Here is a 26,131-nt window from a genome sequence, read left to right as displayed (position 1 = left end):
AGTAGAAAAAAAAAAAGACTAAAACTTTCCTCTTTTTTCTTTTGAGTCCAAAATGGCCCGTGAGGCTGCACAAATATGGAATTTGACAAATTAAACTAAAAATGTTCCTGTACAGATAGCTGCAACACAAGGTATAGCTTATTGCCCATGTCCTTGAAGAATTTCCCTTTTCCTGTCTTTGCCAGCTGTTTTTAAAGCCTGCTTCTCCTGCACAGGTGAGATCCTGCAGATTTACTTCTCACCAACGAGACTTCACGCAGACTACCGTAAAAAAAAAATAAAAAAAATAAAAATAAATAAAAAATAACATTTTCAAACAGTAGATGATTACTCAAAAAATATACAGGTTTTAAAAAATAAACTATTTTTTTCATCACGCTGTATGTACATAGATGAGTCAGCACGCTGCACCCTCATGTACAGTGAGCTTTTTTTGGGAGGGGGCGGGTGGGGAGGGGAGGTACGTGAGTGCAGGTGGTACAAGAAGGGATCTCGTTAGCTGCACAACAACAAATGTTCTCTATTAGTAGACAACACAATGTCATGTGAAAAAAAAAAAAAAATCTTATTTTTAAATATGTGGTCAGCAGAACGCTCTTTGAAAAAGCACACGTGAAACCCAAATGTGTGCCGTCTCTAAAAAGAGACGCGTACCGACGCAGAAGGTCGGGACCAACGCTTTTGCACTTTCCACAAATTATTTTAAGTGATCTTTAAAAACAACAGAGAATAGATTGTCTGTGTGCAAAAATTTTGTGATAAAATAATGAGGCTGTTTTTTTTTTTTTTTTTTTTTTTTGTGAAACTGAAATTCTGTGACCAAATCCAACCAAACTGTAAAGGGAGAATTTGTTTGCAATTCAAATAATTTTATTCTCAGTTCATATATTTTTATTTACGAACTTGACTGTTGAGAAATTTGCTCTCAAAACTGTTTTTTATGCTTGACAAAGACACAAAAACCTCAACTCACTATGAAGTCAACATTTGAAGAGAAATATGACGACAATATTCGAGGAATTAAGCTTGAATTTTACAAGAAAATTTTAACAAATTAAATTGTCATTTTAGAAGTTTTATATAAAAAAAAGAAGTCATATTTCAAGAATAGTGAATATTACAGGATAAGAGGTCATTGATAAAAGGTAATTTAATTTTTGTGTTTTTTTAAAAAGCTCTGCCAATTTAAGTAACAATTTTAAAAGGAAAATGATGACATAAAAGGTAAAGATTTAGAAATATTCATATTTATATATATATTAATCGTTCAATTCATTCATCCAGCTGTTTTCAGCAGCTTTCATTCCAGATTAATAATTATTTTTATGATATCTTTATAGATATTATGGTCTGTATGACTAACACAATATTATACTGTACTCTGTGGTAGTAAAAAGGTTCTACAGGAAGCCTGTAAAAACCTGCTTAAAGAGTTTTACATCCTTATTTTGATGTAGATTTATATGAAATATGACAATTTTTTTAAACACGACGACTTCACTTATTTTTGTAAAATTACAATTTCATTATTCATTTTCTTGTCAAATTTACTCTCGTAAAATACTCTAATATAGGTAAAATAAATAGACCACTTCTCGCATTTCTTTGGTTGGTAAAACTACATCATTCTTATGATATTGCAATTTTCTTTGATATATTAATAATAAATCATTAAAAATCTTCTGAGGAACTATTCTCAAAATGTCGTTTTGAATACTCTGTCAGTGTGGACTCGGGTTTCCTTTAAATCAAACGTAAAAACCAGCAGATTTTGATTTTAAGAGTGTTAAAATGATGTCACGGGTTTCATAAAACGAGGAGAAAACGAAACGAAAGGGAGAAAAAACAAATAGCCGTTCAAAACAAGCAGGTAGTGGACGGACACATCCAGGACACACATCACAGAAAACACAAGGCAACAGGAGAGGACGAGAGCTGACAGGCGGGCGGTGTGTGTGTGTGTGTGTGTGTGTGTGTGTGTGTGTGTGTGTGTGTGTGTGTGTGTGTGTGTGTGTGTGTGTGTGTGTGTGTGTGTGTGTGTGTGTGTGTGTGTGTGTGTGTGTGTGTGTGTGTGTGTGTGTGTGCTTCCGGTACCTGCTGCAGCAAACACAGGACGAGGAAAAAGTTCAAAAGGGAGGAGTCGCATTAAAGTTATGGAATACGAGGACCGAGAGGTGTGTCGACGGCGCCTCAGATGACCTGACAGCAGCTGGCCGGCGCCGCGGCGCAGAGCAGGCCGTCCCTGGCGCCACCGCCGCCCCCCCGCTGGATGTTCACAGAGATGGTCTTCTCGCACAGAGGTAGTTGAAGCACGCCGTTCTTCAGGGCGCTGAGGTTGCTGTGAGCGTCCCTGCTGCCCGGCCTCCCCTGCAGGCCTGGGGGGCCGTGCGGCACGGCTTTGCGGTGGTGGTGGTGGTTGTGGTGGTGCTGCGCGGCGCGAGGCAGGCCGCTGCCGCTGGTGGTGGTGGGGGGGGGCGTAATGGTGTCCAGGCTCCCGGTGGAGCCGACGCACATCTTCCAGGCGGATTTCTCCTGGATTTTCACGTTCCCTCCGGAAAGGCTGTGAGGGTCTATGATGAACTTGGAGCCCCCCCGGCCCCCTCGCCCGCCGCCGCGGTGCTGCTGCAGCTGCGAGCTGAGGCACAGGCTCATCAGCTTCAGGCTCTCCACCAGCTCGGCGCCGCGGCTCGCCGTGCGGGAGGACCGGGCCGCCGAGCCGAGGGACGGGTCGGCGGCGCTGCTGTTGTTGCAACAGCTGGATGGGCTGTCTTGTCCCTTGTTAGCCCCTCCCCCTCCGCCTCCCCCGCCCCCTCCCCCCCCGCCGCCCTGTCCACCTCCGCCCCCGCTGGGACTTCCTCTGTCTGGGCCGGAGGAGCCCCCTCCCTCGGCGGGGGGTTTCCCCTGGCCCGAGCCGCTGCCCCCTCCGTTGCCCCCCTCGCTGCCGGGCGGCCCCTCGCTGCTGTCCCTCCGGTTCCAACCGTAGCCGAAGGCCGAGTCTTTGTCCAGACGCCTCCGGTGGCTCTCGGAGTCGTCGTCGCTGGTCTCGGAGCTGGAACACGACGAGCCCCTCCCCTGGCTCTTGCGCCGGTGGTAGCGCTTCTGCGTGGAGCCCGGCGACGACGCCGAGGAGGCGGCGGCGGCCCCCCCCCCGGCGCTGAGGTTGCCGGCGTTCCCGGTCATGTTCATCTTGAGGCGGCTGAGTTTGGGCGGCAGGCCCTCGTCCATGTCGAAGTCGTCGTCCGACTCCCCCTCCTCCTCGAAGATCTGGTTGAGCACGGGGGCGCTCTTCCTGGAGGTGAGGCGGTTGGTGATGGAGGGGGGTTTGCGCCGCAGGATCACCTGGCTCGGGAGGGGAGACGGGTCCTGCTCTTCCTCCTCCTCTTCATCTTCCTCCACCCTAGCAAACAACCGCAGATTTGTTTCAGTCAAGAGTCGACAGGATAAAACACAAACAGGATCAAAAACACAGGACTGTTATGAAGCTGCCTTCTGTGAGTGCTTCTATTTTTCCTTTTTGTTTTGGTCATGTTTTAACAAACTGCATCTCAGATGATCACCGTGATTTGCTGCCTCATTTCCTATTTGGGCTGCGTGGATGGACCAGGACACGGACACCATGTGAATTAACCACCGTGCAGCTGAATTTTCAAGTAAAAATCAAGGGATTGCTTTTGCCATTGTTAAAAAAAACAACCCGATGAAATCACCTCCTACATATCTTTCTGATGTATGTGATGGTTGATTGTAACTGAACTAGAAAGTCTTCATTGTGTGCAACTAATCCAACTTGAATTGTCTGAATAACAAGAAAAACTTGAAATTAGAGAAGCTAGAACCAGAGAATGTTTCACATTTTTTGTTAAAATAATAGTAATAAACATGAATATTTGAATGATTGATTTAGTAGTAATGCAGGTGAACATTTCATAAAAACCAACACAACAACATTCTATTTCTGAAAACGTAAAAACAAAATGTAACAGACCTGAAGAGGCAGGTTCGCTGCTTGGTGGCTGCTGAGGTGGAGGGGGTGGGGGACCTGACGCTCCCAGAACCAGAGCCCGGAACGGAGCCCGAAGTGGCAGCACAAGCTCCCTGGAGGGAGGAAAAAAATAAAAAATGATATACACATATACATGTGTATATATATATATATATATATATATATATATATATATATATATATGTATATATATTTCACACTGTCATCAGAAGAGATCCCACACACACCATCAGATCTCCCGTTACTCGGCTCCCTCTCCATCTCATCGTGTTTCCACACAGATGAACTGACCACATAGTTGCTCCCGGTTTTTTTCGTGAGAGCGCCGACACGACATTTAAAATGTTCAATCGGGAAGACCCGTGACTTCGCGTCGCGGCATTAATTCCACCTCCATGAATGAATCCCTCTCTGCTATCTGTGTCACTTCTGCTCTCAACACAGCCAAATCATCCAGTCACGTTCTCTTCCCTGTTCTTTAAATATCATCGTAATTCTGTCGTTCTGCCTTTCGGACCTCCTGATGCTCAACCTTTTCTTCCTGATAAAAAGGACTTCTTCTATTCATGCCGTCGCTCGTGGGATTTGTTGGGTTCCGTAAGTGCCCTGAGATGTCTTCTGTCAACAAGAACCTGCCTGGAACCCAGAACCCGCCTCCTGTTGCATTATTCGCTCCAATACTTCTTTTTTTTTTGAGGGGGGGTAAAAGTGTCTGTATACTTCAGCCAACATGCCATCAGATGGAGAAACAGCTTCTGAACCAACATTTCCCACGTGATGAAGATGAGCGTACCTGCGTCGCCGCTCCCAGAGAGTTGCCGACTGTGCTCTCCTCTCGTCGGCCTAGCTCCATCATGCCTTTGGACCGGTGTCCGTTCAGCAGGTTCTCTGCGCTGCGGGCGGGCGACTGCGGGCCTCCGGCGTGGGAGATGGACGAAGCTGCCAAACTGTCTTCTATGTCTTGGTGCATGTCTACTCTGGTGGGCCAGGACTGCCTACAGAGGAGACAAGACCACATCTGTTACATCTTTTTTTTTTTTTTTCCTCACGTTTTTCTTTGATCCTCGATCATTATAAAAAAGCTTTTATGTGCTTTTGGCAGAACAAAAACTTAGTTCTATGTGTAAATGAATAAACTGACATATTTAGTTTGACAAATGTTCATGGAAATCGTGTTTCGTGTCCAAACAGCTCGACAGACGTGATTCTGCTTCCAGGTCATTTACTGTCCATGTTTGTCTCAAAGAGCTGCAGCACAAAGGCCACACTGTGTATCTCTGTTCATTGATAGGTAAACAACAGCACCTCTATTCAGGGACATAATGATTAACGCACCGATTAAACGCATGTTGCTGAGACCTGGAAGAAGTTGGTAAAGCTGATTAGTCAGCAATCTGAGCAGCAACCAGCAGTGACGTCACCCGTCGGTTTGTGAACGGCCGTTATGAAGCATCGAGTTCAGAATTTAGCTGGGCGCCATCTTGCTGGCAGGTTTGGAGCAGGAAGTGGGGGGGTAAGACTGGACAATAGCTTTGAACTGCTTCTAAAGCACTTGTAGGACTCGGAGGTCTCTCTGTAGAGTTATGCCGGCGCTTCACACAGCTGTCCTGGTGAAGCGGCCTCACTCCTCTCCAATTCCACTTTTCCTTTTATAACCAGAGGGCCAATGTTGGCAAGGAAACAAAGAGGAAATACTTGGGACAGGAAAAAGGGATGAATCAGAACACTACGTTTTCAGCAGTATGACAATAGACTGGAGTCGAACTTCGATCGCTCACCTCGTCGGAGGAATTAGAAAAAAAAAGGGTTTGGAAATTAAGAGTGAGTTCTAATACTCGCAGAGACTAAGGACAAGATTTAACACCCTGTTAATAATGCATTCATAGTTCAGACTATGTTCCATTTCTCTGTATCCTCTGAGCCCAACAGGTGGAAGCTCGGGGGAACATGGAAATTAAAAATGAAACCTTTGCAAATCTAAAGTGGAGCCAGACAGGCTCCATTGTGAGCCAGTGGAGTTGAGATCGGTCAATGACCCTTTTCTGGGCTCAAACTATGACCGAGATACTTATCAAGATGAAAAGCAGTGATATTTTCTTGCTCACACTCCTCTTGAAAATTCTATACAGGCATGGAAAAGGTCACTCTTTCAGTTATAAAGCATAAGGTGAACAGGTAATGTTGTTTTTTTTTGTGCCATGCTGCTGTTCTTTACCTGAACTGTGCCTTGATGTTGCTGGGGCTGGAGGAGCGGGTCTGGACCTCCTTCTCCTGCTTCTCCCTCAGGATCCTCTCGGCGAGCAGGTAGTACGTGGCTGTGATGTGGTTGTATTTGTTGGTTTCCAGAGCTCTGAAACAACAGGTCGGACTTTAGGACCACGTATGGAAAGCAAACTGTGCTTCAGACAGATCAATTAAAAAAAAAATGTTTGGACAATACTGATAACTGTAAAATATACAGGTTACCTTGGGGCATCACCAAAGTGCTAGATATTTGCATTAGTGACAAAATAAATAACTAAAATTGATATGGCATTCTGTGTTCATCAATTAACTGCATTAGTTCGCATGTGTTGTCCTAGGTCACAATAGTTATCTAACAGAAAGGAAAAAAATAAAATAATAATAATTAGCTTATTTCTACATCTCGAAAGAGCGGCAAGTGACTTTTTGTTAATGATGACTCTGCAGGTTATCGGAAATGTTTATTCAAAGAGCAACCGTAAGAAAAATGGTGGGAATTTTTCTGCAAAAAAATGTCATCATCAGAAGCTGTGCTGAAATTAATACAGCATCAAGTAAGTCTTTTCAAACAAAACTGGCTTTATTAACCAAAATAACTCCTCATTTGTAGTCAGAAAGACTCTGCTCCTGTTTTCTCGTCACCAAATTAAACTCACAAGAGGAAAAACAGGAAGGTTTGCAGTGAATGTGGCCTTCACAATAAAATCTTCTAATTAAATGCTTATTATCAATGGAGTGATGACATATTACTGTCTGCGCTTAAAAAAAATATTTACACACACGTCAAGTTGTAAGAGGCTGCACTCTGTGTTGATTTAACATGATTTAAACAGCAATTAAAGCTCTTATTTTGACAGATGTAATTGTTGTTTTCTATATCACAGTCACAGACTGTCTGTTCTGTAAAGCAGCTTCAATCATTTTTTTTTTTTTTTTTTTTTTTAGCCTCACGGTTCTCTAAGTTAAGTGGTAAAAATCATATTTTTCTTCCTTGACTTGAAAATCAGCCGCAAAATCCCCAAAATGTCATCGCAACAATCACAAAAAAACTCAGGACTGTATGAGTAAGTGTTCTGAGTTTTGCCACTTTATCAATATGAGTGTGAGTTACGGCCATTTGTGCCGAATATTTGCCCTCAAGACACAACTGAGGAACATCGCCGTTGAATTAACATCAAAACAACAATCAGACAAAAGCACAACTCACTCGACTATAGCCTCTCGGTCGGCGATGTCGCCGAGCACCATGCGCTGGATGATGCTGTTGTGTTCCTCGTCCGACAGGTTCTTGTGGGAGACCAAGGGAGTGTTGTACTTGGTGGCCGGGGACGGGTCGACGCCCTGCAGCCAGGCGTGGCTCTCGATCTCCTCCAGAGAGGCTCGCCGCTTGGGGTCCCTCTGAAGCATGCGGTCTATCAGACTGAAGGAAATAGGAAAAAGAGAACGGGGTCAGGATGGAGGGAAGAGGGAAAACAACACACTTTAAGTCAAATGCTGGAAAATGATCCGTTTTATTAAGTGTGATCAAAGGGATGCGGTCTCCCTCTGAGCAAATGGACCTTTAGTTCTAGTTGGTATCGGCCGGTACTGGCACTGGTACCGGTGCTGGTTGACTGCTACCCAGGAGCTAGAAGGAAGTTCTCCACCTGCTCCTCCCGCCTGAGGACCAGACCCATCCGGACCGTGTTGTCAGCCTCGTGTGGAATTGTTCCTTCAGTTTGTTTTAGTATACTATATATACTTTAGTACGATATACTATTCATCTTTTTATGATTCTGTTTGTGTCCTTTTTTGAAGTGTATTAAAAAAATACATCAAAATGTGCATCTCAAAGGTGGTGTTCGTACTTTTGGTCGATATCTGTCATACGGTGTTTATGAAATATGTGAAAAAAAGAAAAAAAGAAAACAGGACAATGTCCCATTAAAAACAATGGGAAATCATTGTGTGAGAACAAAAACAAACCATCTTCAGATCTTTGTCATTCAAAGTTTGACCCATTTTGGAGGCTTTTGACTTTTATTGACTAAATTTGCTTTGAAACCATTTACGATTTTCATTAAATTGCAGTTTAGGAATTTTTTATAATGGATTGTACACTGTAGGGAATGTTCAAGCTAGATTAGTAATGTCACACTAAAATTGGACTTTATGAAATATTATGAAAACAGTGGCATTAATGGTTTCTTTCCCACAATTTACAATCTACACATTTCATTCACCAAAATGTATGGATATGTCTTTATATCTTTCATCCGGTGCAACTCATTGTGATAGGACTTATGTATTTTTGAACATATCCCCTCAAACTGCTTAGTGCGACCTCCCAAAACGCCAACCGACTCCCATTATATCCGAGGTCTGAAATTCCTGGTAGCGGGGAGTGTCCCTAACCTGCGAGCGATCCTACAGAATACACAGTAGGTACGTGAAATTTAATACGTTTATTCAACACACGACTTTGCGGCTCACAGTGAAATAATTGTTTTGATAAGACTTGAAGTTTTGGATTAGTGACAGATTTCTTTCGTGGGACTTTTTCCCAGTCTGTGTCTGTCTGCCAGAGCAACCAGGGACTCGGCCGGGGACCTGGTGCTATTCTTTCTTTATCAAATAGGCATCATGGCTGCATCCATTAGGACCAGAATCATTTCTGCATTTGTGTTCTGTTTTTAAAGGAGATATCAAGAGCAGCTTAAAACTAAATCGGCACAGCTATGACTAATGACATTGACAAAGCCTGTCTGACTCTGATTCAAAGGGATTTTGCTTTGGGTTAACTCAATATACGTTTTGGGTGTTCCTATGTGGGACAGCAGAGCTGAGTTAACAACAGTGTACTCACTGCTCCTGCAAATATAATTTTGTAATTTAATAGAAATTGGCTGCTGGCTTTAAAAAAAAAAATACAAGCAGTGATAAAAAAGAAAATAAAAAAAGAAGCATATTGCATGATAATTCAATTCAATAGTCACAGGTCCTTTTTAATTATTAATACACAAATTATATATAATGTCAGTATTATATTGTGTAGAGCGACTGTGGAAATGCTGCATTTACTTGAGGATTCAGGCTGTAGGATTTGTAGTTGCTGTTGGTAGGATACGTGCACAAAGCATATTTGTTATCCAGATCAAAACTACAAAGACTTGAGTATCTGGTGCTTCTTTGACTCTGGAGACTATGTGCCTCAGTAACAACAGTGCATAGCTCCTTAACTGTGGTTCTGTTCACCTTAGGCATCAGCAACATGTACAAATGTTTGCCTAAATATTTCTGAATTGCTCATTAACCTTTTGTCCCGACGTGCATCTTTTCAGTGGCAGATACTGAAGGTTGTGTGTTTACCAGGTCAGGCAGGGGTTGCAGTGACTTCACATATAGTGACTTCTCTTCCACATAACGTATTTCCTCCCATATTGTTTTTTTCCATGTGGTTCTCTCTCAGTATGCTGGTCTACTTGTGGTACCCAGAGTTTCCAAAAGTAGAATGGGAGGCGGAGCTTCAGTTTTCAGGCTCCTCTCCTGTGGAACCAGCTCCCAGTTTGTGTTGGAGAGGCAGAAACCCTCTCTAGCTTTAAGGTTAGACTCAAAACTTTCCTTTTTGATAAAGCTTCTAGTTAGTGATGGCTTGGGTGGACCTGAACCAACCTGCAGTTATGCTGTTATAGGCCCAGACTGCTGGGGGACCTCGTTATACACTGAGCTTCTTACCTGTCACTCTTTAAGTCTCTGTACACTCATCATCACATCTCATTAACTTCATGCTTTTTCTCTCCCATGGTTTTTGCTTATTATCTGTTGTCTCTGCATTCAGTTCCCTCTCTCGTGTAGTTTCTGTTCTTTCTTTTGCAGATGTCACAGTCATGGAGCTGCACGTCTCTGCTCTGTGATTGTCGGCCCCACCAACAGTTCATGTCTTGTATCTCTCTGCTGTCCTTTTCTCTCTCTGCTCTCCTCTCACACCAACCGGTCGAGGCAGATGGCCTGGTTCTGTTGAAGGTTTTTCTCCCTTAAAAGAGCCCCCCCCCCCCATCCTAGCTTATGTGGGAATTGTTGAATTGTTGGGTTTCTCTGTATAATATTGTAAAGTTCTGCTGTTAGGACTTTAAATGTGTTAAGTGCCATTAAATAACCTGTGTTGTGATTTGGCGCTATATAAATAAATTTAAAATGAAATTGAATTGGTTAGAGCAGTACAAAACTACAATTTAGAAATCTAACAAATACTAATAATGTTTCTTTAACGAGTCCCGCCAACAGGGGGCAGCGTTGGGGTCCAGAATCAGATCTTACTCAATGACATCACGTTTAAATGTATTAATATGCAGCTGTGGTCATCTGTCTCAGTAAAATCATTAGAGAGAACATTATACAGTCATGACAATCATTTGCAATAGGTTTTGTAGTCCTAAATGTGCCACCAGCGTTCCCGTCTGAACGTTTGCATGGCGTGGCTGACGTTTGAGGTTTCTGACTGACCACAGTTGTTGTCGGTGTGACACACAGCATGAAGAGCAGCAGACAGAGGCACTAAATATATAGTGAGTAATGTACAGTTGATCCACTTGACATTCAGTTAACAAAGAGGCCTTTATCATGGCCAGATGGAGATGTGCGGTGAAACCACATTTAGTTTGGTATAACCATTTCTCAATATGTACAGTTTAGAGCAAAGTTAGTGTCCACACTGGCATTTTATGAAACAGATTTTTGTAAACAATAAAAATAGTACATTTTGTAGTGATTGTGTGAGACATTTGCTTTGACAAAAGCCGAGGATGTCAAAACTGCAACTGGTTGTCTGGCTAGCTTTTACGTCACAAATGGCACCGTTGAGAGCAGGATTAGGTTGGATCTAGAACCTAATGAGAAGACTAAAATTAATACGGGAAAATCCTCATGTCTCCACATAACGCTGTCTTTGTCATCTGCATAACACGTGAGACAAATAAGGCACAAATCTCAGGATGTATATTTGGCACATGTTCAAGACTGATGAAGGGGGAAAAAAAAAAAAGAAATAACATGTGAAAGGTTAAATAGTGAAGATAATTATCGTACTGAAAATTAGAAAGATCTTCATATTTATTTGGACGAGTTGTATAAAGGAGATTGTGTCTTCTTTTTGGTTTCTGGACCGACCGTTGACCATATGGGCAAGAGGAAAACAAAACAAACACCAATAACTAAATACAAAGCCTTACTTTGCTGACCCATGAAATCCACACACACACTTTTACACATATAGACTAAAGCAGAGAAATCTGTGGGAACAAAGCCGGTGCATCTCACTTCATTTTGGCTTCAACAAAATACATTTTTTTCCAACTCTGCCACAAATACACTCAGGCATTAGATAAAGTTTAAGCAGATGACAGCGATGGGAGCGACAGGCTAATGGCCCGGGCACATCCGTGATCTGCAGTCTGTCAGTCGTGCTGGAGATTAGTCAGAGCTAACCGGGCTCCCTGCGGAATAGAACCAGCAGCAGCAGGGAAGGCTCGGCTATCTGCGCACTGACCTGCGAACGCTGCACTGCCGAGTTGGCTCAATAATCAGATCTCCACACGCATATTTAGAGGTCTAAACAGTATGTGGACATGCATTTGAGATAGATTTATTGATTTTGTTTTTTCAGGGGTCAATACTCATGAGTTAGGCTAAAAAGCTCACGTTTATCTCATGAAGGATGTTAGGCACACACAAAAAAACAGCAAGTATTATTCAGTGAAGAAAATGCACAAGGAAGACGAGAGCACGAGAATAAAGACGGAAGAAATCAAATTACAAATGGTTCAAATTTTTACAAGAGAGGAAGTGTGGGTTTTACTACCTTAAAAAACAACAACACTAATATATCTTCAAGGAGTTCCAGTCCTCAAAACTCCCTTTCAGCCTATATTTTTTTTGTGAAAAACTCTTCAAGAATGACATTATTTCATAACATTATGAAAGCATTAAGAATTGCCCTGAAAAAAAAAAAAAGAAAAGAAAGAAAGAAGAAATTCAACAATGACTTGACCAGTGTCGCCCGTGCAGCAAGAACAGCTTCATTTACATTAGCTGACCTCCAAAGTTGTCCAAAATCTATTCAAAACGTATCAAAGAATCAAAACGTTGAACTACCTGCTGGAATTTCAATCAGGTACTCAGCGTAGTTTATTCTGAAAGCAATGTCCCTGCGTTCCAATATCCAAACTACCATACTATTCAGAATCTAGTGTGTCCCAATACAAAGTATGTTAAATGTAGGATGCCAAAAGTACCAGGATGTCCTACTACATCTGGTCGTACTTTGCAGTCTGCAGGCCAGCACGCTACTCTGGCTGTTCTGACCCACAATCCAAAAATCCACAAAGTGGGTCAAAGTTCATGATGCATTTTCATTATTAAGTGGTATGTCCCGATTGTACACATACGACATGCAACAGTACGTACTTTGTAAGGGAAGCTGCAGTAGGTACTAAAAGTAAAAATAAAATAGTATGCGATTCGAAAGGGTGTGACTGCATCGTTCGAACCAATTTTTGGGGTAGTCGTCCTTCCAGCTCACTAAGGAATGTGCTGATATTCTTTACATGACTGTTTTCATTGTAAGTAAGAATTCTGTCACCAGAATGCCTGTGTTCATATTTCACGAGACTGACATCAGCTACATCAGGCTCCAGATATGTAGGAACCACATGTGTAAAATGCAGGAAAATGTGTGAATAATATAAATAAAAATGAAATTGAAAAAAAGCTGTTTTATCAGACGGTTCCACTTTGTTCATTCAATCAAATGTTGTACCAGCGAGGACAAGATGAGAGAAGATGTCAGTGTGTCTCCCCGAGGATGGAAGTGAAGCAGACACTCACACGACGCCCTGCTGGGAGCTCTGGAACGTATGTATGTCTTTGCGCGTGTGATGCGTGTCATGATGAGCAATTAAAAAAATACACCCTGAAGATATTTGAGAACTCTAAGTGATTTAGCGATACTACTTATGAGACTCCTCGGGTACATGGAACTGAAAGGAGATCTTATGCAGCCTCGTCATTGCAGAAAATGGATTAAATATCAAAAAATGTCAAAACAATACGGCCTTTGCTAAATTAGATGACAGTGAAGTTTGTAAAATTATGCTCAATCTGTTTGGTCAATGTATTGGCCAACGTTATTATTATTATTATCTTATTGCAGCTATATAGGGGTGGGATCCTGTGCATGCCTGCCATTTCATTATTGTTGGCAACAACCTAACTTGTGTTTTTTTTTTTACAATATCCAGATGTAACCATCACGACGAGAAAAGATGTTATAATTACGAGATCCAGATGTGGTATCAAATGCTCGATAGTGCATGAGGTTCTGTTTCTTTAACTGACCCAGGCCTGTCACATTGTTCACAGCTGCTGCAGCACTCGTCACATTTCTCCTTCCACTCGGAGGAGATAAACGTGTATTTCCTGTTTCTAAACGCGCTCGGATGTGCAGCAAGAGTTTGGAAATACAGAGTCGGCCTTCGCAACATGTTCAGCACGGAGGCTCCGCTGCTATTGTGTCAATTAAACCAACTTATCACCCAGTTCAAAAGTGCATGGTCGCTGCAACGGAAACAACAAATTATTTTTTGGATAATTATTGTTGTTATTATTATTATTAATTATATATATATATATATATATGTGTGTGTGTGTGTGTGTGTGTATAGGCATCTCTGGAAGCTACATGGCAAAATGTCTAGGTTAAACAATGTGATTATTTCCAAGTTACGTACAACTTTAATGAAGTTGGAATGAACAATTCTTATGTATTTTTGTTGGTTGTTGACCGAGAAAATAGATTTTTAAAGAAGATGTATCTATATATATATATACACACACATAATTTTGTTTTTTCAGTTTATCTTCACAGATAACAGTTCACTGTAATTCACTGTAAGTGTATCACAATAAATCCCATTAAAAAGGAGCCCCTTAAATCACTGCTACAATGAAGGTCAGATTATAAGGTTTTTGTCTGCACATAGATGATATATTTATATATTATCATATACATATTATATATTTTTTTAATTCATGTTCTAATGACCTGTGACACACCTGTGAGAGCTAAGGGAATTTATATACAGACAACAGAGGACAAACGGCTTCAATAAACTGAAACAATAATCTATGTGAACCACAAATTGGGTCAAATTATTGTCTTTAGAGTATTAATTAGTCCAAAAGCAAGAGCATGATCACAAACACATAGTTAATTATGCAACTGCAAATGTATTATTTTCAGTGTGGAACGTGTGTTTGCGTGTGCAGTTAGATCAAACTGCTTTCAGGGTTTTAATCAGCAGGAACTGGAGCTAAATGTTCTGCAGGTGCCGGAAGGACTCCGTTCCAGTGATTTCCATTTTATCAGAAACATTGAGAGAAAACAGTTTTGCAATAATTGACAGAAAATTGTAAATATTTTCGCAGGATTTGTATCTGTTATCGTAGGGTTTTAACAGTGCCACAGACATTTACACATATTATGACATATGCTACTAATGCACTTTGTTATTATGAGTAACTGACACTCGTGCAACATTAGTTTGTTCAGTCCCCTTCATAAACCATGAGGGCATTGTCTGTTTTTTTAGGACTTCCTGATTTGGTCATTGATCCTTGATTTATTTGTGTTTCTAGCATTAGTAAATGTTAAATTTGTTTATTTTTTGTCCATTATCTATTTATTGTTTGTATTTTCAGACAAAGTTGCTGTGCTTTATTCATCCATTTATATCATTTTATAACTATTTCACATACAGTGCCTGTTTTATTTGCAGTGTTGATATCCATAAGCACGTTTTACTGTGTTGCAGTTGTACGAGTGTTGGACTGACTGCGGCACCACCGCTGAAGAAACGCAGGACGATGCTGGAAAGTGGCAGGTGGTGAGATTCAGGAAAAGTCTGGTTTCCCCAATATTAAGCCTGAATATACAGAGTCCGTTTTACCAAGGCAACCAGGCTAACTGGTTAAATAATCATAATTGTTGTAGAAATCCAAGACAACAAGGGAGCATCAAAGAATAGTAGAACAGTGTCACTTTTTAACAATATTTTCTAATAATAATTATTATTAATTATTTGCACTAAACTGCTGACCATTGCACTGCTGTTGTTTAATTTTATTTGTATACACAGTTCATTGTTACATTTTATATTTTTTACCTCAATTCTTATTCTGACGTTTTTATTGTTTACCTTGTATCTTTGCGTGCTGCTGTAATGGAAAAACGTCCCCTTGTGGGATCAATAAAGAATATCGATCTATACATCTATCTATCGGATATTGTAGAGATAGTTTTATGTGTATTTTGTTATCACCGCAGCATACAGAGCTGCAGGGAACTGATAAAGGGAACATTGTGCGCAGGTGTGCGTACATTGTTGTTGTTGTTGTTTTTTCAGCTTTTGTGCACCTATACACCTGTAGTATAAATCCAGTGAACGATTTTATAGATGAAGCCCCTAGTTTAAATGAATAAAAACAACGATACCCAGACTTGTCAAATCGGGAGCAGACTACAACAGGGGAAGTTTAATCCCGAGCTGATCTTTCATCAGCTGTTTTACGACCGTCTACACAGAAATCATTTTTTTTTTTTACATTTACAAATAATTGTTTAACAAATCAGAGCGTGATTACAAATGTTTTGCGGCTTTCACCGGAATGTCTCATCATTTCACAGTTCGATAGCGATTTTCTGCAACCGTTTAGTTTTATTCCAGAAGCTCGAACTGTCTACGGCAACCTGACGTGGTTCCAGTTGCATTAAAAAAAAAAAAGCTCACAGCTTTTGCGTTTTGCTCCCATATTCCCCCGCGACACTGTAACTTCATCCGGTCCCTGAACCCGGCCCCAAATTTCAACAGCCAGCTGTTGTGGAGATCTCATGTCAAAAGTATTTTTCCAGGACAACACAATAACATCTTATTTTAAAAAGTGTGACCGAGAAGCTCTTTGTTCTATCGGCTTTATTCCCAACGGTACACAGCAAATTCACATCTTTGGAATAAACTCTGGGAGTTCAAATCAACTCTTTTTGCTTGTACAAAGTTACTCATTTCTAAGAGTTGAGTTTTAACTCTTTTGTTGGAGTTGAATTTGAACACTTTTCAGGAGTTGAACCTGAACTCTTTGGGAGATAAAACTCGACTCCCATGAAGAGTAAATTTTACTTTAACCTTGAGTTGTTTGAAGATGAACTCTTTCACAGTGTTAACAGTCAACACTTAAAAGCGTGAATTATTTAACATCCATGGAGTTCAAACTTCATTACACTAAAAAGGTTTTAGGTAAGACTGACTCAAAGATGATGACATATTCGTCACAAATTTATATTTAACAAATATATACAGTGTGAATATTTGCAGCATGCAACAATTAATGTTGCATGAACACTTTGTGTAACAAGTTGCAAACTAACTAATGTTTTACTGTGACTGTGATTGGAAGATATGTTATGTTCCTACCTCGTACACTTATGGTTTTGAATGATAGCCCCATTATATTTATCATTATGTCTTCATTGAAATATAAATAAAGAGCATGTTTTCACAAAACTAAATAGAATTTCTGCCCATCACTTTGATTTAATTTGGTTGCTTTACGGGCAAACAAAGCTGCTGATGATTGAATGATGCTCATCAACACGAATGAACACCAAAATAAAAAGAGCCTCCCTGTACACAAGCTGGAGTCTAACTTAGGAAATAAACTCCCAAAATCCAACTCTTTGTTTAACTCCAGGATATTCCACTCCAGACATTTGCTTTGTCTCTTGAAGAAGACATCAAATGAACAGACGCTCTCAAAGAAAGGACAAGAATGTAATGAGATAAACGATGCGGATGTGTCACTCACTCTTTGCAGGAGCTGGAGACGTGAGCCGGCACGGTGTATTTACAGTCCATGATCATGGTGAGGGTCTCGCTGTCGTTGGCTTCCTGAAAGGGCGGCTGGCCGCATACCAACATGAACAGGATCACGCCGAGACTCCAGATGTCTGAAGGCAGAGAGAACACGCATTGTGACATCAGTGACAGGTGAACACAGGTCGCTTTTCAGTCATGACAACACGCGTGTGATCAAAGCAATACGATCAGCATCGAGTCATCACACACTAGCTCTGATTGGGGCTATAAACCCTTTTCTCTCCAGATGGATAGACCACTTAAGACACCAAATTCAAATTGCCACTGTGATGTGAATTATAATTTAGCACATTTACATTGAGAAAAATAAAAAAATACTATTAATGCTGATGGAAGTGCTTGCAGCTCGTATCAGTCTCTTCTCACATATTCTCTTTTTATACACATTTTAAAGTGCTCAAAAATCAATAAAAAAAAAAAACAGAAAATGGTAAAAGTTACAAAACCCTTTGAAGCATGTGAAATATACTTCTGCATCTTTATGTAGTCTGAACGGGGATTTGTTGTGTTCCGAGTGTTTTGCAGCGATTTTGGGCATTTGAAGTGGAAAATAGTATTCGATACCTACTGGGGACTACTGAACTACAACTCAAAGAACCTATCCCCTGCTGGCACACGCACGCACGCACACACACACACACACACACACACACACACACACACACACACACACACACACACACACACACACACACACACACACACACACACAGACACACAGACACACACACACACACACACAAAGAGAGAAAGACAGAGACCCATTCATGTCGTAAAACAAGTGGCGTCAAACTTTGAAACCCTCCTCATTGACAAAGTTGAAGAGACGCACGTCAAGCATTTTCTTAACGCAACAATTACAAAAAGAAATGCAGAGAAATCCAGGAGGGACTAATTTACAAAGAAGATATAGAATGGTATTGTGCAAAAGTGTGTGCAGTATAATCAAGTCAATTCAACTGTGTGTGTGTGTGTGTGTGCTTATTCGAGTGTGCATATCTGCACTTGCTAGTTGCACCCAAAGAAAGAAAACTGTCGGCATGAAGAAGTCAAACAGGCCAAAGACAACAAAACACGCATACATATACATATACACACACACACACACACACACACACACACACACACACACACACACACACACACACACACACACACACACACACACACACACACACACACACACACACACACACCCTTGGCTCCAGCAGCTCCAACAGAACTAACAGTAGGCAGGTGAGAAACAACCTCCGGCATGGAGTCAGGGCAGCAAACACATTCCTGTCAATACTAATAGTTTGCAGTGCTCTTAACTCGCTCTTGCTCGCACACACATTCCCGCAAATATTTGAGGGCACGTTCAGAAAACATTCAAATACAAACGGCGCATCAATGTGTCCTGCCGTACAACATGTAGCGTACAAACATCTGTGAATTCGTGCGTGGCGTTTCCCGTTTCCGATCCCCCGTTTGCCAGAGAAGCAGAGCCGACTCACTCAGCCTGCAGGGAGGGGAAAAAAAAAAACACCGCAGCAGCTCCAGTCAAATATTGGCAGCGAAGAAATAATTACCACGATGAGGATTCTGAAGTAACTTCCTAATTAAGCCCAGATGCCCCTCGATACTTAAAAGGGTTGGCAGAATGGAACCTTGCTGTTGCGTAGGAGAAACTACCCGACACTTAAGAAATTGGACTCTGAAAACCACCGTTTGTTTGGCCGAAAAGAACGACAAAGACTTTTCAAACAGTTTACGCAACGCTTGAAGTTTCTGGGCCTCAGCCTCGAGTTTAGAAAATCTCTTGACAGAAATGCATTCTAAATTGGGCGAGACCTATTTATATATCAGCATTGCAGGACTTAGCCAAAGCAGTGCTGTGTGTAATTAAACTAACCATAACGACTATACAGAAAGGGAGGAAAATAAGATGGACAGCATGCTTTTAAGAGAACTTATTTGGAAGAAAATGGCTTTTTTTGTTGTTTTGTTTGGATTTTAATTGAATTGAAATCAAATTGAATCTCACCTGAGGTCCACCAACGAGGCGGATATACCCTTTTAGCTGAAGCTCATGTTTTCAGAACTATCCGTTGGCTTTGTTCTAGTCTCCGCTACACAAAGCATGGCGCAGTAGAAGAGAGGAGTGTCCCCCCCAGGTGTGTTTGATAGGATTTAATTTACCCGTGTTCACTCAGCAGCAGGGAAACAGCAAGGACACATAAGCAAAGTTAAAGCCTGCTGAGTCCCTGCACAACCCGGCATCACGACAAAGCGTGAAATAGACAAGCCATTCCACTACAGCAAAAACTTGAAATTAGCCACACTTTGGCTAGGCGTGACGGTTTCACCTTTTATAAGTATGAAACTTACACGTATGTAAAAGTATCATAATGAAGGATCACGCGACCAAGTACAAAGGACATATTACAGCAGTATGTGGATCAGTCACTGCCATGCGGGGAGGCATAGGTTCGAATCCAGGAGGTGACTATGTTGTTCTTTAGGGTTGTTTTTTGTTTGTTTCCAACCCCAACCATGTATTATTATTATTTTTTTTTAACACAAGCCCCAACGATGTGATGTGTTTTTCCCCTAAAAGTTTCATATTCCTGTAATTCCCATGGCTGTATGCATGCAGTAGGTTTTATTTTCGTCCACTACAGGAAAACATGAAACTGTCTAGAGGCCGAAGCGAGGCTATTTCACATTTTGCTGTGACACCAGGTTGCCCCACAAGTAAAACAAAGGCTGTGTAGCAGTTCTGAGGATAATTCCTCCTGTCTGTTTGGTTTCCCAGATGGCATTTGTTCTGAGAGTAGACAAAAGAGAAAAGGCATTAATAACACCGAGGCTCTGCTGAAGCTTAACAAATGGGGCATTACAGGGACAACAGAAGCCGCTGATGTTTCGTTTTTTCTGAAATCAAAAGTGCATCAGTACGGTCACTGTGTCGAACCCTAATTACTAAGTATCTGCTAAATTTTCTGTAATGGCTATTAGAGAACAGAGCGAGCATTTTATTTTTGTCACGTTAATGGACCAAAAAAGCTGCCTGAGTACATGGTGATAAAACAACATGTACTTTCTGCATTATCAAGCACCAGCAGAGTCTTCAGCCAAAATGCTGAGCTTACAGTGATACTGAATACATCAGTGGGCTCAACATGGCCAAATCTGCAGTATTTTGGAAACCTGAAAGGAGCTGGTCCTGGACCTGTACTGATGTCTCTTCTCCTGCTGAACTATTAACAGGACACAGACGTAGAGAAAGTCGAGCTCGGTGTGATCAGTGCAGCAGCTCACCGTTTAATGTAGTATTTAGGCCTATTCAGTGCATCGGCACACCCAGGATCGGGCTAAGCCTCTGTTATCTCTCACAGGCGGCTGCTAGGCATGTATTCATGTGGGTTCTCAGCTGGGACATAGAACAGCTTGTAGACATTTCCCCTGAACTCTCATGAATCATAGACCATGGATGTTCTGGCTGGACAGGCTTCGGGCGCTGTTTTAATTCGCAGTTTGACCGATGGCGGTCTGTGCAGCCGTATAGTTCCAGAGAGCATCCAAATGGAAAGAGTTAACAAAGTTACACGTCTTGAAAGCTTGAAACTTGCGTGCACGTACATGTCACGTGACCATGGTCCCGCAAGAGACAACAAAAGAAGTTTTTTGGCGGTTTCAGAAGGCAGGAGGGGTGGCATTAGTCACAGACTGACATGAGGGACAATGATGGTTAAAATCAAAGAGGTGACTTTGTCCTAACCCCAACCGCGTTCTCTCTCCTAACCCCAACCGTGTTCACCGTCTTAACCCCAACCGTGGTCCCTGTCCTAACCCCAACCGTGTTCACTGTCCTAACCCCAACCGTGTTCACCGTCTTAACCCCAACCGTGGTCCCTGTCCCAACCCCAACCGTGTTCACTGTCCTAACCCCAACCGTGGTCCCTGTCCTAACCCCAACCGTGTTCACTCTCCTAACTCCAACCGTGTTCACTCTCCTAACCCCAACTACCTGTTTTGCTATAACTTTCATTTTTCCTGTAAAATCACACGGCTGTATGCATGCAATAGATTTAATGTTCGTCCACTACAGGAAAACATGTAACTATCATGCCTGGACACCTCAAAGCGTGGCTATTTCACATTTTGCTGGAGTGGAGCAGCCTGTCTATTTTGCGTTTTGCTGTGATACCGTGTTGTGCCTCTGCAGCGAGCTTTTTCTCAAGAAACAGGGTTTTCCCTAATTAAACTGATAATGTACCGCAGTTAACTTGGACTTTGGGTTTTTAGCATTACTAAGCTTCACTTCTGACAAATATTTTTTTAAGCAAGTCATTACAGACAGGCTGTCACTGACATGTACAGAGCTGTCGACCTGAAGAGCACGCACACACACACACACACACACACACACACACACACACACACACACACACACACACACACACACACACACACACACACACACACACACACACACACACACACACACACACTCTTCACTCCCTCAGACACTTACACACTAGTGCTCTCATCGCATCAACATACACGGTGCTGTCATTGACAGGCACAGCGAACTCGGCGACAGCTGGAGGTCTGCTCAAGATCTCTTGTCACACACAGACCTGCTGCAGCTTCACCTCTAACACCGCGTGCTGGAGACCGCTGCAACATAAGATCGCAGCCACACGAGCTTCTGTCCTCATTTCAATTCTTCAAAGGTTTGTTTTTAATCAACATTCTGACCGAGAAATTAGAAGTACTTTCAATGTATTCAACATGCATCCCAGTGCTTTTTGGTGGTGGTGGTGGTGTCTACAGGGTGTGCAGCAATTTTCATGGTTAATCTGCTGATTATTGAAACTTTTTTTTTCCTTCAGCAGATAAATTCTAAAACTGGCGCAAAACAAATGCAAATTTGTATAATGTCATGATGTTTAGAAAATAAAACTATTTTTGTAAATACCCAACAAGTCTAAAATAGAGACTGAAAGAGAGAACATGAGTGGGTGAGGGAGAGAAACTAAACTGAGACAAAACTTTTTTTTTGGACCAATTTCATATGGCTACTTCTGGAAGCAGAAAAACACCCACACACACGCGCACGCACACACAGACACACACACACACACACACACACACACACACACACACACACACACACACACACACACACACACACACACACACACACACACACACACACACACACACACACACACACACACACACACACACACACACACACACACACACACACACACACACACACACACACACACACACACACAGACTTACAGCTTGTACCTCTCATCACTAAAGCTGATGCTGCCTCCTAATTTGGAGACAGTGCTAGTATTTTCAGCAGTCTGGTATAAAAGGATCAGATGCAGACATCAGATCAGATGTTCAGAAACATCAATATTCCTGCATCAAATAGCCAGTTTGTGTAAAAAAAAGTTATATTTTCCTCCCTTTTGTCTGATTAGTAGAAGGTCTGAATTCAATCCTGCACTGCACAAAGCCTCTGATAGTATAACTAAGGTGGAGCCACAACAAATAGTCAATTCATCAATAAATTAATTGACGGAAAATGAATGGCTTTTGGTTGTGAATTCTTGGTTAATTAATACAAAAATTTAAAAAAAGCACCAGATTAATCAATAATATAAATAATTGTTGGTTAAAGCACGTTTCTGGGGCTTGTCAAGTGCCAAATCCCGGGTGACGTTTTCAAAATAAAACACCCATGTGCAAATACCCGGTTGTCAAAAAGAAAACGTCACTATATCGCCGTCGACCCCCCGCGGTCTCTATTTGGACAGGAAATGCGTTCTCCTTCTGCTACAGACACGGTAATGTGAAGTAGTTACGCAATAAATATGAGGATTCATGCATGCTGTAGCACAAAGTAGAATATGTCTATAATATCCCCAAAAAACAGACAAAACAAGAAACTGTTTGAGAACGTTTACCCGCGACAGAAGCACGGAAATCAAGGAAACATGACGAAATGATGATGTAAGATGAAACGGACACGTCTTCAGTGGAATACGCAGTTTACAATGAAAAAAAGACAACACTTTTCTCTGAAACAACTTGACAAACTGACAAAAGTAAGTGGCCCTCCATAATTGGAACAAACATATTTCATAAAAGTCAGACTTTATTCTGTTGAATCAGAAACAGAACAGTCTGATGTTTTGTTCGTAGCTGTGCGTTTTGGGTCATTATTGTGTTGAAAGGACCGAGAGCTTTCTGAGCAGCACGTTTGGCTCCAGAATGCCATGATGGTCTCGAGACTGAATTGTTCCGTGCACAGATTGACGGTACTCTGGTAGCAGACGCTTCACAGCAGGTCCTAAAAGATCCAAACCGCCTCCATTTTTTTTTTTTTACAGTAGGAACGGTGTTTTTTGGAAAACTTCTGTTTGTCTGTGAACACAGAGCTGATGTGACTCACCGGAAAAGCTTTAGTTTTCTCATCTTCCAGGAGGAAGTTCTCCTGAAGGCATTGTAGCTTGTCAATGTGCATTTTAGCAAACTGCAGTCGGTTTTATACGTTTTTCTTTCAACAGTGGAGCCCCCGCTGGGTCGTCTACTACAAAGCACACAGTGTTTAAAAAGCAACGCATGCTGCAGTCACACACTGGAATTCACCTTCTATCTACTTGGAAATGTTCCTTGGTTCTTTTGTGTACCGTTACCACCGTCCACGTGTTCAACCTGGGGTCCGTTTTCCTCTTGCAGCCGCCCTCCAGCCAGTTTGACCACAGTCCCATGGACCTTAAGCTTCTTAACATTGTCTGCCGCTGTAGTCACAGACCATCACATTGCTTGGAGAGGCTCTTATAACCTCTTCCTTTAACACGCTTGCCTATAATGTTCTTTATGACTCTCTCAGGCAGCCCTCTGCTTTGCTTTCTGTGGTCCATGTTCAGAACGGTGCACGATGATACCCAAAAGGAGAGTGACCACTTCTCTATTCCAACAGGCAGAATGACCGGTTATAAAATCCAAAATAGCGTATTACTAATGAAAGAAAAAAATTGGAAATATCCCTTGAACTATAACTATTTAAATTTGTTTTCTGGGGTATCAAGGAATCTGTCAAGAAATCTGCCATTTTGTATTCGTCTTGGAAGCGATTGCCGTTTTATGACCGGATGAGCTTAGAACCTTTTTCGTTCTTATAACTACGTTTTGGGAGACTTTTATTTATTTTTTTTTTTTTGCTTCTACTCTCCCCCGTTGCAATAGGAACTGCGTGGTGTGACACACACACACACACACACACACACACACACACACACACACACACACACACACACACACACACACACACACACACACACACACACACAGGAGCACAGACAACTCCAGGTTTAAAACACAGGTAAACTATAGCTCTGAACAAAGCCTGTTAAAACAGCAGAAGAAAGTTTCAACTGGAGGCACGCAATACTGAGAAATGGGCAGACAACAAATGTGCCGGCTTTAATAAACGAAACACATCAGAGGAAATACAATGACTTTGATTCAAAAAAGAGAACGAGAGAGAGAAAAAAGTGGCTCCATTTACGTGCTGTGTGAATCTGTTTGAAGCACCGGAGGTTGTTGTGGATTTTTCATGTAAAGTGTGATCGTCTGACTTCAGGCACAAAACGTTCCTCAAAATGTTTCACAATAAAGGCCTTTTTATGGGGTGTTTCTTTCTTATAAAAGGCTAAAGTGTTGCATTTCTATTAACCCGTAATGCAAAACCGACAACGCAAACAGTAGCGGATGATAACGAGGCTGCCAGTGAATCAGTCACTACATCTTAAATGTAATTCTGAAACATTTGACTGTTCCATTTGTTTTTATTGGCCCTCTTGAATGAAACACGATTTGGATCTCAAACAGATCAAACACGTCCATGAATTTCAACCGGATCGCGTAAACTGAAAACTGTATTTCTTCAATTAAGAGAAATAAGTGGCGGAGCGCCGCTCCGGCAGCAGAGTCATTTCACAGTTCCTGTTGGCGGTGTGAATGCAAACAGCAAAAGGCCTTGGAACCTCTTTAGTTCTGGGGGGAAACTCTCCGTGGGGGGTCGTTCCCCTCAAGAAACTCCTTTGAACTGTTTGGTCAAAAAAAAAAAGTGTAATAATTTATCTTTATTCACACTTTTCTTTGGTTATGACGTACCGAAGGCACGCAGGTCTACGTGAGAAAATTGCTTTTAATTGAATTTCTTTTTGGGAGGAATGAAGCATTATTTTGAGTGAGCCGTTAAGGGTGCTGACAAATTCCTCAACTGAACTGAAACAATCTTAGAGATGAATACAAGAAGCCTGGAAAACACAAAAAGATCAAACGCCGTCACGGTGCAACATCATTTGTTGCATCGTCTTACCACACACACACACACACACACACACACACACACACACACACACACACACACACACACACACACACACACACACACACACACACACACACACACACACACACACACACACACACACTGCTGCTGCTTCACTAGTTGTGCTGCTATTGCTTATCTCTGCAGACACGTTGTTAGAAAGAAAGCTGGTAAAGACCTGCCCGTCTTCTTATTTTTCCTCAACCACCCTTTAAATTCACCGATTGAGGCTTGAAAGGCTTCAAGCTCGCAAAAAAGCATCAGCGTGTCTTTGTGGCGAGCGAGAGTGGGAGAGCGTCGGTGTGCGCTGCTCTTTGTTGGGTGAGCGGCATCAGCTGTGAATGCTCTGCGATTGTCATCTCCACCAACGGTTCATGTTTTGGATCTCTATGCTGTCCTTTTCTCTCTCTGCTCTCCTCTCAACCCCAACCGGGCGAGACAGATGTTCTCCACCTCTGAGCCTGGTTCTGCTGGCGGTTTCTTCCTGTTAAGAGGGAGTTTTTCTTCCCT

At 41.9% G+C, this 26,131-nt stretch overlaps 1 protein-coding gene across 1 annotated transcript in view; it reads right to left on the bottom strand.

Moving 5' to 3' along the window:
• Positions 1-589: 589 nt before the first annotated feature.
• snrka (SNF related kinase a) overlaps positions 590-26,131 on the bottom strand; it is a 42,215-nt gene continuing 16,673 nt past the window's right edge. Inside the window, exons 3-8 of the mRNA XM_069688088.1 lie at positions 17,141-17,282; positions 7,455-7,667; positions 6,219-6,353; positions 4,797-4,998; positions 3,986-4,095; positions 590-3,397 (exon numbers count right to left, since the gene is read on the bottom strand). Of these exons, the coding sequence (XP_069544189.1) occupies positions 2,191-3,397; positions 3,986-4,095; positions 4,797-4,998; positions 6,219-6,353; positions 7,455-7,667; positions 17,141-17,282 (2,009 nt within the window). The 3' untranslated portion in view covers positions 590-2,190. The remainder of the gene's footprint in view (positions 3,398-3,985; positions 4,096-4,796; positions 4,999-6,218; positions 6,354-7,454; positions 7,668-17,140; positions 17,283-26,131) is intronic.

Source organism: Brachyistius frenatus, unplaced genomic scaffold (genome assembly GCF_029030835.1).
Source record: "Brachyistius frenatus isolate BFR_SWC_R1_liver_20210118 unplaced genomic scaffold, ASM2903083v1 Contig_524, whole genome shotgun sequence".
NCBI classification, from domain to species: domain Eukaryota; kingdom Metazoa; phylum Chordata; class Actinopteri; family Embiotocidae; genus Brachyistius; species Brachyistius frenatus.
This window is presented reverse-complemented; position numbering and strand designations above follow the sequence as displayed.